Here is a 14008-nt window from a genome sequence, read left to right as displayed (position 1 = left end):
CAAAGACAATATATTTTCACCAGAAAAGGGCAAATGGAGAGATTGTGAGGGTCTCAGCCTTCTGTTCAATATCATCTGTTTATAAGAGGCCTGGCTATGAGAAATCTAATTCCTGCACACGAGATGGTTGTGCTTTTCTTTTCCTGTCCTAACACCTGGCAAAACTGATTGAGGCAATCGTGTGAAAACCATTTTTTAAAGATATTATTTATTGATTTGAGAAAGAGAGAGCACAAGCAGGGAGAGGGGCAGAGGGAGAAGCAGACTCTCCGCTGAGCAGGGAGTCGGATCACCTGAGCCGAAGGCAAACACTGAACTGACTGAGCCACCCTGTCGCCACGTGAAAACCACTTTTTTTTTTTTTTCAGGCAATACCAGAAGAGAAATCTTGATCTTATGTAATTCTAATCAGGTTTCTCATGAGGCCAATCTGTCATGTGCATATATTAATATATCTCAGATTTAACAGTATTATGTCTGATGGTTCAGTAATTTGGGGTATTAATCAAATGATTCAATAATTGGGGAGACTTAAATGTCAAAATAACCAACCCCTAGGTCCCCTCCCCTCTCGGTCTGTGAATGCTGGGCCCAGCAGGTCTAGCTCAGACGGCAGACCCTGCAGCTGATCAGTTAGGAGGCACGTTTGACTGCAGGGAACATTCGTGCTTCCAGAACGTTTGGGGATGAATTGGGGATAAGTAATTGCTATAAAACTAAGTAAACAAAAAGTAAGGCAATGAATACAAAATGGTGTAATGTGGGAAATAAAATCCTAATTCAGTGCATGTTCTAGCTGTGAACAACATCTGCATAACCACAATGACAGCAAATACAAAATACTGATTTGACAAAAAACTGATACAACTAAGTTGGGAAGACAGGGGTGGGATGTATGGTTGTCTAGAAAACATAATAAAATTTCAGAAATGGGGGGGGCGCCTGGGTGGCTCAGTGGGTTAAGCCTCTGCTTTCGGCTCAGGTCATGATCCCAGGGTCCTGGGATCGAGCCCCGCATCGGGGGCTCCGTGCTGAGCAGAGAGCCTGCTTCCTCCTCTCTCTCTGCCTGCCTCTCTGCCTACTTGTGATCTCTCTCTGTCAAATAAATAAATAAAAATCTTTAAAAATAAATAAAAAATAAATTAAAAAAAATTTAAAAATTTCAGAAATGGGAAGTCCTGGATGACTTCTAAAATGTTGAAAATCATAATTAGTAATAGAAATGTGTTGTATAGAAATATCAAAGTTTAAAGAGAAAGAAAGAAACTAAAAACTTTAAAGCATTTCTTGTGAGCTGTGGAGAAGGGAAACAGAAATGGAAGTTTTCAGAAGGCTGGGGCAGACAACTGCTGACTTTCTTATATGTCACGGAGTAGCACCTGACTTTTTAAAATTATGTGCACATATTCCTTTAGTAAGAATTAAATTACATTTTTAGAAGGAAAAAAAAAAACCCATCTCCTACTTAATAAGGCAAAATTATAAAACCTTATAAAACCACATCTTCATGTATACTTTCCCTAGGTATAAATGCTTAAGGCATTTTTTTAATAATAAGACTACAATTTTAAAGATTTTATTTATTTATTTGACAGAGAGAGATCACAAGTAGGCAAAGAGGCAGGCAGAGAGAGGGGGGAAGCAGGGTCCCTGCTGAGCAGAGAACCCGATGCAGGACTCGATCCCAGGACCCTGAGATCATGACCTGAGCCAAAGGCAGCGGCTTAACCTACTGAGCCACCCAGGCGCCCAAGACTACAATTTTAAATAACAGTACCATCCTTCATCCATACTTTTCTTACCAGTTCTCAGCTATCTTACCTTTCCTACCAGTCTGTGAGCTCCCAGGGGACCTGTGGCTGGTTGGTTGGTTGATTTGTTTGGCCTCTCTGCTACCACCAGGCATCATGCATAGCACTGAGAATTTTCGAATGGACCTATATATGGAGGAAGAAGAGAGGAAGGAATGGCTGAAGGAATGCCAAATTCCAGTTGGGACTACTTGCAGAATCGAGGATCTTAATTTCCTCCAATTTTGCTTTTTCAAAGACACACGTATAAAGCATAATCTGGACAAACTGCTTATTTGGCTCAGGAACGGTTGAGGGCAGTTTAGTTTAAGTGAAGAAACACAACCTTTGTACCCAAATGTTAATTTCAGGTTCCAAAAGATCTTTTCACTAGCTGCCTGTCCTGCGGCAAATTATTTGATCTCTTTGTCCCAAGGTTTTTTTGGATGAAAACAGTAGAGTTTTCCCCCCCCCTCAGATGATTACTATGGGGACTAAAAGAGTATTTGTAATGTGTGCGTGGGTAAACAAATCAGTTTCTTGAAACACAAAAGAAAGCAGTTTATTTAAAACACAAATGTTGCCCCAGCTATACTCTTTTAATGTTGACTTCGGTCTGGTGAACATTTACGCTAAATGACAAATTTTCTACTGTAGGATAGTTTTTATTTAAAATATAGTGCTTATTTGTTTCCAAGAAGACAGGCAGCAACATACAAGGTTAACAGCCGTACATGACTCACATTCTTGGGTCCCATTGTTGCCGCCCCCGTGACTCACAGCAAACATGCCCCAGACTGGCACTACCGGATTAAAGGATACTAACTAACTTCCTACAGAAGTTTTCAGGAGAATGGTAATAAATAAATACTAGCCAGGTGAGGTTGGAAGCTACTGGGGCATTTTATTATTAGTGGCCACTTGGGTCATTCTTTGGCTCTTTCTTTTTTTTCTTTTTAAAGATTTTATTTATTTATTTGACACAGAGAGATCACAAGTAGGCAGAGATGCAGGTAGAGAGAAAGGAGGAAGCAGGCTCCCCGCCAAGCAGAGAGCCTGAGGTGGCGCTCGATCTCAGGACCCTGAAATCATGACCCAAGCCCCCTGAGATCATGACCCAGGCCGAAGGTAGAGGCTTAACCCACTGAGCCACCCAGGTGCCCCCACTTCTTTGGCTCTTAAAGGGGCAGGTGGGAGTGGAGGAAGTGCTTGGCTTCTCAGGTCTTGGTGTTGAGAACAGATATGAGGGCTATTAAGTCTGGAGAGGCTGGCTAGTGCCACGAGAAATGTCTGTGGCTCGTGGGTGTGGTTCATCTGTGCACAAAGGCCCGCTCCACCATTATCTCAGCCCACTCACTTCCCGCACCGGCCAGTTTGGCCAGCATTAGGGGCATGAGCATGCCTGCTGCTGCTGACCACAAAGTTGGGAGACACGACGAGAAAAGGAGCAAGCCACAAAGAATGAGAGAAAAGGGTTTGATGGGCTTTCTGGTCTAGTATTCTCCTGGTGAGTGTTTAGTCATCTAGCAGAAGCTGTCTGTGCGGGCAGGAGCTAGAAAGCAAGCCAAGGGTACTCAGCGAAAATTGGTTTTGTATAAACCGAAAAGCTGCTCTTAATCACTGGCCTGTCTCCTCGCCCTCTGAGAAAGGAGGCGAATGAGGCTGAAGAGGAGGTCTCCTTAGGTCACTAGAGGCTTTGGTGAAACAACCCAAGTGTTGGGGTATTTTTCGGAACCAGAGGGACCACGTGTTGTCACCAGAAAAGCAACTTGTCCTAGTACAAAAACCCAGAACTACAAGAAGATTCCCCAGTGAGCTTCATCCTCAGTCCGTTTTCCTCAGACGGACGCGTCTGGTTTAGAGTGAGGGTGGGGTAGATGGGTACCGGATGGCTATTTGGCTCTCCAGGCCCTTCGGCACTCCCGGCCAGCCCTTCACCTGCGGTGTGCAGGTGGGAAAGCTGGTGCTCCAACCCCGCCGTTCCTGGGACCTCACTGGTCTCTCCGGATGTGGCCATGCATTCTTGGGGGTGTTGGTTGCTACCAGTGACCTTTCACTACATCCATTGTGCAATGGTTAAAAGCACAGGCCTCTGAATAAGCAGACCTGGGATCCAACCCAGGTTCTGTCTCCTGTGTTTTTATTATGCAAACCTGGAGAACTTGCTTGGCCTCTCCCGGTCTCCATTTGCTCATCCATAAAGTAGAGGTCGTAATGCTGTCCTCCTCTCCCCGGGTGAGCAGATGTTGGCAGGGATGAAGTGGTACAGGTATTTGTGTCTGGGCACAGAGAGTGTACCTGCTGTTTGTACTTCTTTGCTCATACTGCCCTAAACAGATGAGGACAGACACTAAACATTTCACGCAGCCTTAGCTCTAAAGTCCATGACAATACTGGCCCAGAAGCCCTTTCAACTGTTCTCTCAGTATCCATTAATTCTGAAAGCTCTGAACTACAGAAGGTAGATACAAGACATGTTACCCTTTCCTTCTTTGGACAATGTTTGATGAGAACAGAGAATCACAGACACCCTGCAATAATCAGAGGGGTCTCCTGGTGATCTCTGGCCACCCATTGCATGTACCTGCAAACATTTTCTAAGGAATCCTTGGCCTTTATTAACTACTGCTTTTCCGAAAGGGCTCCGTTTGTACCTACTGACTGAACAGACACTTGTTCAGTGTCTGTTATACACTGTATCCGTGTTAGGAACATCTTAGTTTGCACTTTTTTTTTTAAAGATTTTATTTATTTATTTGACAGAGAGAGAAAACACAAACGAGAAGCAGCAGATGGAGAGGGAGAAGCAGGCTCCCAGCTGAGTGGGCAGCCCAATATGGGGCTCGACCCCAGGACCCTGGGATCATGACTTGAGCCAAAGGCAGATGCTCAACTGATTGCGCCACCCAGGTGCCCTTTAGTTTGGACTTCAAACAAGGTACTAGATAGGCAAGAGATTGAGAACAGTCAAATGAAATAAAATCTGTGTAATTATGATTTATTTGTGATAATCGCTTTACCTCTTTAGGTTTTACATTGTGTCCAGTAATCAGCTTGTCTTAGGGGTCATGGCTCAACTTCCCACCAGCCCAGCTGAGATTTCCTAGAAATTACACCTACCACTTCTCACAACCTATCCCCTGTTTCTACTGAAAAGACATTTACAGGGGTGCCTGGGTGGCTCAGTGGGTTAAGCCTCTGCCTTTGGCTGAGGTCATGATCCCAGGGTCCTAGGATCGAGTCCCACATTGGGCTCTCTGCTCAGTGGGAAGCCTGCTTCCCCCCACCCCCCTGCCTGCCTCTCTGACTACTTGTGATCTCTGTCAAATAAATAAATAAAATCTTAAAAAAAAAAAAAGCTAGGGACCCCCCCCCCAGCTTATGTTTAGACATTTTCCTATGCTCCATCAGATATTGTTTGAGCGTGGCATATGGAGATGCATGAGCTGCTGTGGTGGACATCACAGTCTTGTCGGGGTGGCCCGAGGCGAGGTGGACCGTCACAAAATGCCATCGTAAAGACATAGTAGATGAAGCAGAGGAGTCCTCTGAGGGCTTGAGTTGTCAAAGGAAAGCCCCACAGAAAAGACAAGATTTTAGTTCAGTGTCAAGAGTACATGGAGTTTGGTTGTGGAAAAGGACAGACAGAGAAGGGACATTCTGCCAGACAGGAGAGCACGAGCCAGTGTGCAGCGCGGGAACGAGTGTCAATGAACTCAAAGGACTCGCAGCGACAAGGATGCCAGCCTGGCTGATGCAGATTTCTGTTGGAGAAAACTGGGCATGAAGTGGATGGGGTCGAAAGGCAAGACCCTGGAGAGCCCTGAGTACCAGGGGAGGGCTGTGCTGCCATTTCCCACCTAAGGGGGGGGAAGGGGAGGGTGCTAAGTCATGCTCCATCAGGCAGGGTCACTGAGTGGGAAGACACTGGGGGTAGGGACGCTGGTTGGGGGCTGCAGAAGAAGCCTCCAAAGATTTGGGAATGACTGACTATAGGTGGCCAAGGGAGAGAAGAGGAAGGAATATGAAATGATTCCAGAATGTTTGGCCTGGGTGATTGAGAATGACTAGCCACCAGTCGGCCTTTTGTAGGAATTCCGCCTTTCAAATGTCCTTCTTGCTTTCCCACTGACTTTCTCCCATTCCTGCCGTGTGCGGCACCTGAGGAGAGTGACAGGATTTACCCTCTCCTTTTTTCTAGTGTGGCTTTCCCACCCAAAGCACTAAAATCTTGCCAACTACAAAAGGGACCCAGAGGAATCACAAGTAAGCAAAGCAACACGAAGCTCTCGTCAGCTTCCCACTTCCCCTCTTCCGCAAATTTTGATCCTGTGACTAGGAATGAAACAGCAACTATTTCTAGCATCTGTCACAGATGTGGTTTTCTCCCTATTCTTACTGCCAGTCAGTGAGTCAGCGGTTAAGTTCACGGGTCCCTTTGTCTTAACTACATTGGGGGTTTCCTTTTGAGTTTATCCTAAGAGCAACAATATCCTGCACTTTCCATTGCCCTTTGTGGTTTAAAAAGTGCTTTCATTATTGTTCTCCCGTTTGAACCTTTACCAAACTATCCTACGAGACAAGCCTGGCTGGTGTCATTATTATGCTTTAATGATGATCAAGCTGACACCGAGAAGTGTCATTTACACAGACATACTGTCATACCTGGAAATAGCACCTGGAATCTGGTTATTTAATTCCTTCCAATATACTAGGTGCTGTGCAGAGACAAAGATGTTTCATACAGGATCTTGAGAACCCGATAAAATTGGGAAAACCGGGCATAGATCCGTAAGCAGTTAAAGTACATCCTGTGCATGAATGTCCCACTAGATGGCAACAGAAGCAATGAGCAGAAGGTACAGGCTGACTTACCCGGTCCTAATGCAATGCACAAACACAGAAGGATTGTGTCCATGTCTGGGCTCTGTGTTTTGTTTTTTTAAGATTTTATTTGACAGAGAGAGATCACAAGTAGGCAGAGAGGCAGGCAGAGAGAGAGAGGGAAGCAGGCTCCCCGCCGAGCAGGGAGCCCAATGCGGGGCCTGATCCCAGGACCCTGAGATCATGACCTGAGCCCAAAGGCAGAGGCTTAACCCACTGAGCCACCCAGGTGCCCCTGGGCTCTGTGTTTTAAGAGAGACACTGACAACCCAGAGCTTGACTGGGTGAAACTCACCAGGAATCAAAGATGAAGGGAGAGGCGTCCAGGAAAGTGAACCCCCTCCAGTTATGGGAAGACCTGGAGTGTGGAAGAGGTTTATGATTTATGGTCCCAAGAGTGGGATGAGAGCTAACAGAGAGAAGTTACAGGAAAGAAGACTCCAACTTCCTGTAAGGAAAGACTCCCTAGCTACTGGAACAATAAAAAATATCTAGAACTAGCTGCCTGATGTGGTAATAAGCTCCCCGTGTCTCACAGTAATCCAACACAGTTTAGGATGTTGTAGGGAAAATGCCTGTGTCTGTAAGATCCAGTATCTGTGCCATTGGGTTCAGAACTAGTGTAGGGGTGAGGCATGGTGCAGGATCTGAGACCACGGGTTCTGGAGACTCCGTGGTGCTTGCCCCTGGAAGCCAGCCACGGGGCTGTGAAGAAGCCAGGCCACATGGAGAGGCCATTTGTAGGTGCTTTGGCCAACCCTCCAGCCAAGGCATCAGCTGACAGCCAGTATCAACCACTAAACACGCGAATGGGTTAGTCTTCAGATCATTCTAATCCTCCAAATTTGAACCATCACACTTGACACCAAGTGTAGCAGAGATGGGATACCCTGCCCAGCCTTGGCCAAATTCCAGATTCACAAGCAAAATTAAGTGTTACCGTTTTAAGCCAGTAAATCTGGGGGGTAGTTACGTAGGGCTAGATAACTGGGACATGATGTTTATGTGTTATTCTAAATTGCCACCGATCTTCAAGGCAACTCACTAGAATCTGGTGTTTTTTGCAGAAAGGGGGGCTGGGGGACTGGGCTGAGAGAAGACAAAGCTTGGTGAAGCTATTGGGCAACTGTGAATGAGAGGTGAATGAGGAGTTTGGGGAGTACAGTGAAGGGCACGGTAAGAACTGGATCCATGGTTGGTCATACCCTCCCTCCCCTGCATGGTTCTGTGAGTTTTCTAAATCTCCCAGAGAAGGAAGCTTGACTGAAGAGATGCAAGATCCTGACAAGAAGGTGGAAGAGAACTTGGAGGTGTGTAGATGGCCAGCGAAGGAGGAGAGGGTGGCGGGCTTGGGAAACACAACACCTAAGGAAACACAATGAAACGAGATAGCCCGCATATGGTTGCTGTTGGTACCGAAAGAAATCTTCGAGATTATTTTCTAGATAAGGAAAACCAAGCTCTGGCACTTGGAAAAGAACGAAGCACTAATTGTATAGTAGGGAGAGTACAACTGAATTTCAGAGAACACAGGTTCAGTGTGGCGAGAGCATGAATGAGTAATGGGTCCAAAACAGCTTTCCAGATAGGGGGTTCAGAAAATTGAAACAAGCTAGATAATAATAAGCTCTTTTCTGTATCTAAGAAGGGGAATGGTAGGGCAGTTCCTTTAAAGGTGAGGTCAGGGAGTCATGTTGGAAAGCTTCTCCATGATACCATGAAGGACAGATCTCTCATTTTGGAAGGGAAAAAATTATACCAGGTGCACAGAAGAGCGAGCCCAGAGTGGGTGACCAATTTCCCATCAGTCTGGCCGCGGTACTTCAGGATACCCAAGGTCTGTCTGCCTGCCTGGTGCGTGGATGCAGCGGGGAGGAGGCAAGCAAGAGATGATACTAGAAGGGAGTTACCTGACTTCCTCATTGCCTTTGAGGCTATAATAAATATATATTTTTTTAAGATTTTATTTATTTATGACAGAGAGAGAGATCACAAGTAGGCAGAGAGGCAAGCAGAGAGAGAGAGGAAGCAGGCTCCCTGCTGAGCAGAGCCTGATGATGCAGGGCTTGATCCCAGGACTCTGGGATCATGACCTGAGCCAAAGGCAGAGGCTTAACCCACTGAGCCACGCAGGCGCTCCAATAAATACATTTTAAAACTAAAAACCAATGATTTAGGGGCGCCTGAGTGGCTCAGTCGGTTAAGTATCTGCCTTCAGCTCAGGTCCTGATCTCAGGGTCCTGGGATCTAGCCCCGCCTCCGGCTCCCTGCTGAGCAGGGAGCCTGCCTCTCTGAATTCTTCCTCTGCCCCTTCCCCTTCCTGTGTGTGCGTCTACTCTCTTTCTCTCTCGCTCTTTCAAATACGTAAACAAAAATATTTTTTAAAAAATTAAAATAAAAAGCACTGATGTGAATCTGGGCTGAAATCTTCTGGGTGGCGATTTCTGATGAAGGTCACTGAAGCCCCCACATTGCTCATTTCTCCTCCTTCCTTTCCTGCAACACCCTGCATCAATTATCCTCTCGAGGAAAGAACAAAAAACAATTTCAGTATCTAGAGTAGAGGAGGAGAGTATTTATCATAGTGGAAGTTGACAGGGCAGAGCCTTCCCTAAACCCACCCGAGCCATTTAAAGCTTTCTGCCCCCTCTAGACTAGCACAGGGGCACGCGCATCAGACCTCAGAAGAGGGAAGACGCTTATACAGAACGCAGCACTATGTCAGGATGGGCCCTTGTCTGGATGTGTCTCCTCTTATGCCCCGTTGTCTAAATCAGGTCATGTCAGCTGTCAGTAACATTTCATTCTTCTTTTCAGAAGATGCTGTCAAAATGCCAGTTAGCTTAGAAGTTGTGCAGGGGGTGGTTAATTGGCTTTAAATTAAAAAGAGAGACACCAATGTGGTGCTGGTTTTAATGCAGAGAATTATTCTAATAGATAGGGATTCTAGAAATAAAAATAGGTTAAGTCTAAATGGAATTGATAGGCTATGAATGAACCCAGGCGATGTTTTTGAATAGGGAAAAGGGAACGTGTTACTACTACAACCTTAGTTAGGATTCACTGCAGGGTCCGGAGCCCAGCCTGTGCATATGTGATGTGTAGCCCAAGGGCTTCCCTGAAGATGTCAAGCCCACGTACTTAACCCTCCTGTCCAGCCGGTGGAACGAAGATGAGGCAATATGTCTTAGAATTGGGGATTATAGAAGCTGTTGAAAGATCAAGAGAATTTCTCTGCCTTCAGGGAAGGATAAACTAAAATCATTCTATATGTATTAAATTATTGTTTGTAAATTATATTTCTATGAAAGACCTCAAAAAGGCACCCTGGGGGAGCTATTTAGAATTAATTCATCGCTGTCGGGAAATTGTTCACACCTCTCATAATTCAAGCTCAGACTTCCCCTTCTCATCCTGTTGTGGAGAGACACGCAGTGACTGGTTATTATCTTCTTGATAAGAAGCATCCACCTTCTTAATCTCTTTTTCCTTGTACATATTTGATCCTGAAACCTTTCCTCATATGCCCTGAAGCAATATTCATTGCCTCATGCTGAGCTCTTCCTGAAGTCGGTTGCTCTTTCATTGTGAAACCCAAGCTGGGCTGTGTATTCTAGAAAAAGTCTGGCCAATTCAACCTATAAAGAGCTATGATTTAATGATCCTACGGTCCAGAACTTCCTCCCCCAGGGCCACACTCGCTCTTTAAACCACAGCATGAGGATGGCCGATGGCCATTTACTGTCTTGGCGCGTGACTATTCCGTCTTTCTCAATACACTCCTTCACCAAATGTTTCCTTCGTGGGCCAGGATTAAATGGTTTTGATTGGTTGTTCAGTGAGGATATGGGACCCATTTTCTAAACATTAGGAACTACACGGTGGAACAGTCAGAATGTTTGTGTCCCCCACCCCCCAATTCACTTAGTTACTGAGCTTCCTCTCATTCCAGGTCCTTGGCTGTGGCTCTGTCGCCCAGGCCATCCTCAGTCGAGGACACTTTGGAGGAATTGTCACTATCAATGTTGGATTTGCCATGGCAGTGGTAATGGCCATTTACGTGACCGGAGGTGTCTCTGGTAAGTCATAAGAATAACAGCCGCCGTGCATCCATTCCGATGTGCCCGCTCAGCGCTGGGGGCTTTGCATACCCAGTGTGTTTGCATCCCAGCCACCCTGCAAGAATATGTATTTGATTCTGTTTTTATAGATGTTAAAATCAAAATGGCCAACAGTGAGTGACTTGTGCAAAAGCAACATTTAACTAAAGACGAGAGATGGTCTTGATGAAATCCTGAAAGTTCATTTTTACTTTTGTTCTCTTTGCTCTTGGAGACATATCTTGAAAGAAGTTGCTGTGACTGATGTCGAAAAGGTTGCTGCCTATGTTATCCTCTAGGATTTTGATAGATTCCTGACTCATGTTGAGGTCTTTTATCCCTTTCGAGTTTATCTTTGTGTATGGTGTCAAGAGAGTGGTCGAGTTTCATTCTTTTACACATAGCTGTCCAATTTTCCCAGCACCATTTATTAAAGAGACTGTCTTTTTTCCACTGTATATTTTTTCCTGCTATGTCAAAGATTATTTGACCATAGAGTTGAGGGACCATATCTGGGCTCTCTACTCTGTTCCCCTGGTCTATGTGTCTGTTTTTGTGCCAGTACCATGCTGTCTTGGTGATCACAACTTTGTAGTAAACTTGAAATCAGGCAACATGATGCCCCGTTTTTTTGTTTTTTTTTTTTTCCTTTTTCAACATTTCCTTAGCAATTCAGGTTCTCTTCTGGTTCCATACAAATTTTAGGATTGTTTGTTCCAGCTCTTTGAAAAATGCCCATGGAATTTCAATTGGGATGGCATTGAAAGTATAGATGGTTCTGGGCAGTATGGACATTTTAACAGTGTTTATTCTTCTGATCCATAAGCATAGAATGCTCTTCCATCTTTTTGTGTGTTCTTCAATTTCTTTCATGAGTATTCCGCAGTTCTTCGAGTACAGATCCTTTACCTCTTTGGTTATGTTTATTCCCAGGTATCTTATGGTTCTTGGTGCTATTGTAAATGGAATCGATCCTCTAATTTCCCTTTCTATTTTTTCACTGTTAGTGTATAAGAAAGCAACTAATTTCTGTACATTGACTTCATATCCTGCCACATTAACAAATTGGTGTATGAGTTCTAGTAGTTTGTGGGTGGAGTCTTTTGGGTTTTCCATGTAAAGTATCATGTCATCTGAGAAGAGAGAGAGTTTGACTTCTTCTTGCCAATTTGAATACCTTTTATTTCTTTTTGTTGTCTGATTGCTGTTGCTAGGACTTCTAGTACTATGTTGAATAACAGTGGCAAGAGTGGACATCCTTGTCATGTTCCTGATCTCAAAAGGAAGGCTGTCAGCTTTTCCCCATTGAGAATGATATTCACTGTGGGTTTTTATAGATAGATTTTATGAAGTTGAAGAATGTTTCCTCTACCCCGATACTTTGAATCATATTAATCAGGAACAGATGCTATATCTTGTCAAATGCTTTTTCTGCATCAACTGAGAGGACCATGTGGTTCTTCTCTCTTCTCTTATTGATTTGTTCTATCACATTGATTGATTTGCGAATATTGAACCACACTTGCATTCCATGGATAAATCCCATCTGGTCATGGTGGACAATCGTTTTAATGTACTGTTGGATCCCATTAGTTAGGATCTTGTTGAGAATCTTGGCATTCATCAAGATATTGGTCTGAAATTCTCCTTTTTGGTGGGGAACTTTATCAAGATCAAAAGCAAAGGAAACAGTCAACAAAACGAAGAGGCAACCCACGAAATGGGAGAAGATATTCGCAAATGACAGTACAGACAAAGGGCTGATATCCAAGATCTATAAAGAACTCCTCAAATGCAACACACACAAAACAGATAATCACGTCAAAAAATGGGCAGAAGACATGAACAGACACTTCTCCAAAGAATACATACAGATGGCTAATAGACACATCAAAAAATGTTCATCATTAGCCATCAGGGAGATTCAAATCAAAACCACAGTGAGATACCACCTTATACCAGTTAGAATGGCCAAAATTAAAAAGACAGTAAACAACATGTGTGAAAAAAAAATTTTTTTTTTAAAGAGAGAGACAAGAGATGGGGGTTAGGACTCAGAACTGGCTGGTTTCTTTCTTTCTTTCTTTCTTTCTTTCTTTCTTTCTTTCTTTCTTTCTTTTAAGATTTTATTTACTTATTTGAGAGAGTGTATGTGTGTGAGCATGAGCAGGGTGAGGCGCAGAGGAAAAGGGAGAAGCAGACCCCTTGTTGAGCAGGGAGCCCGATTCGGAGCTCAATCCCAGGACCCTGGGATCATGACCTGAGCTGAAGGCAGATGCTTAACTGATGGAGCCACCCAGGCACCCCTGAACTGGCTAATTCCTAAATGGAACTCCTACATCCTGTTCTTCATGCGCCAGTATGATCTTTTGCATGTTTCTACCCCATGATTGGAAGCCATTCCCAGAGACCCTGCTCAGAGCCCAGTGAAGATCACTCCAACATAGCCAAGTCCCTGCACCTTTACCCACAGCAATCACAGAAGTCTGGGCTACTTGCAAAATGGCTGGTGTTCTCGTGGGTGGGCAGGTCTCACAGAGCAGCACTCTTGGTTGAATTCTGCCCAATGGGTGGGCAGATTAGAAACCATTCACAGAGTTCTGAGAAGCAAAAATGAAATGATGCTACTTAATGCAGCTTGTAACTCCAGAGAGATCTGTGGAAATGATGCATTTCTCAAAGTTGCTTGGAATTTTCCAGCAGCCTGGTCAGAACACTGAGGCAAGCTGGCCGAGGCCAAGGGACAACAGGGAAGCCCACGCACAGTGGGGCTCTGTGCAGGTTGCTGTGCATACTCTGTCCCCTTTCTCTACAGCAGTGCTTTGCAGCAGGCATTCCAATCTCCATGCCCCCAAGTGACCCAGAGCTCAGAAATAGTAAAACAACGGCGAGAGTCCCACAGAGGCAGAGCAAAAACTTGCCCCAGGTCTACATGACAGCAGAGCTCCTGTCCCCACCATTACACAGTGTTCGCAATGGTCTATTCTGGGCAGGGCATGACATTGCAAGCAGGGCCTTTGGGCAGAACAACACTGGCAGAGGATCCTACAGTCAAGCCAGCCGGCCTGGTGGCAGCTGCTGCCACCGGAACATTGAAGAATGGCTGCCCCAACCCCCTGGGAGCCCCACTGGGCTGGGCCCCTGGAACAGTCATCTGCTGGCTGTCCCCTTTCCAGAGCGCGTAGACTCAGATCGTGCAGTGCTGCGGGTTAGGGATGCCTGTGTGTGTGGTTG

General features: G+C 45.1%; 1 protein-coding gene across 1 annotated transcript in view; it reads left to right on the top strand.

Annotated features, from left to right (window-relative positions):
* AQP9 (aquaporin 9) overlaps window positions 1–14008 on the top strand; it is a 44880-nt gene that overhangs the window by 15319 nt on the left and 15553 nt on the right. The window contains exon 3 of the mRNA XM_082733784.1: window positions 10627–10753. Within this exon, the coding sequence (XP_082589910.1) occupies window positions 10627–10753 (127 nt within the window). The remainder of the gene's footprint in view (window positions 1–10626; window positions 10754–14008) is intronic.

The sequence above is a fragment of the Mustela nivalis genome, assembly GCF_964662115.1.
Source record: "Mustela nivalis genome assembly, chromosome: 6".
Lineage (NCBI taxonomy): Eukaryota > Metazoa > Chordata > Mammalia > Carnivora > Mustelidae > Mustela > Mustela nivalis.
The sequence above is the reverse complement of the archived record's forward strand: the minus strand, read 5'-3'. Positions and strand labels throughout refer to the sequence as shown.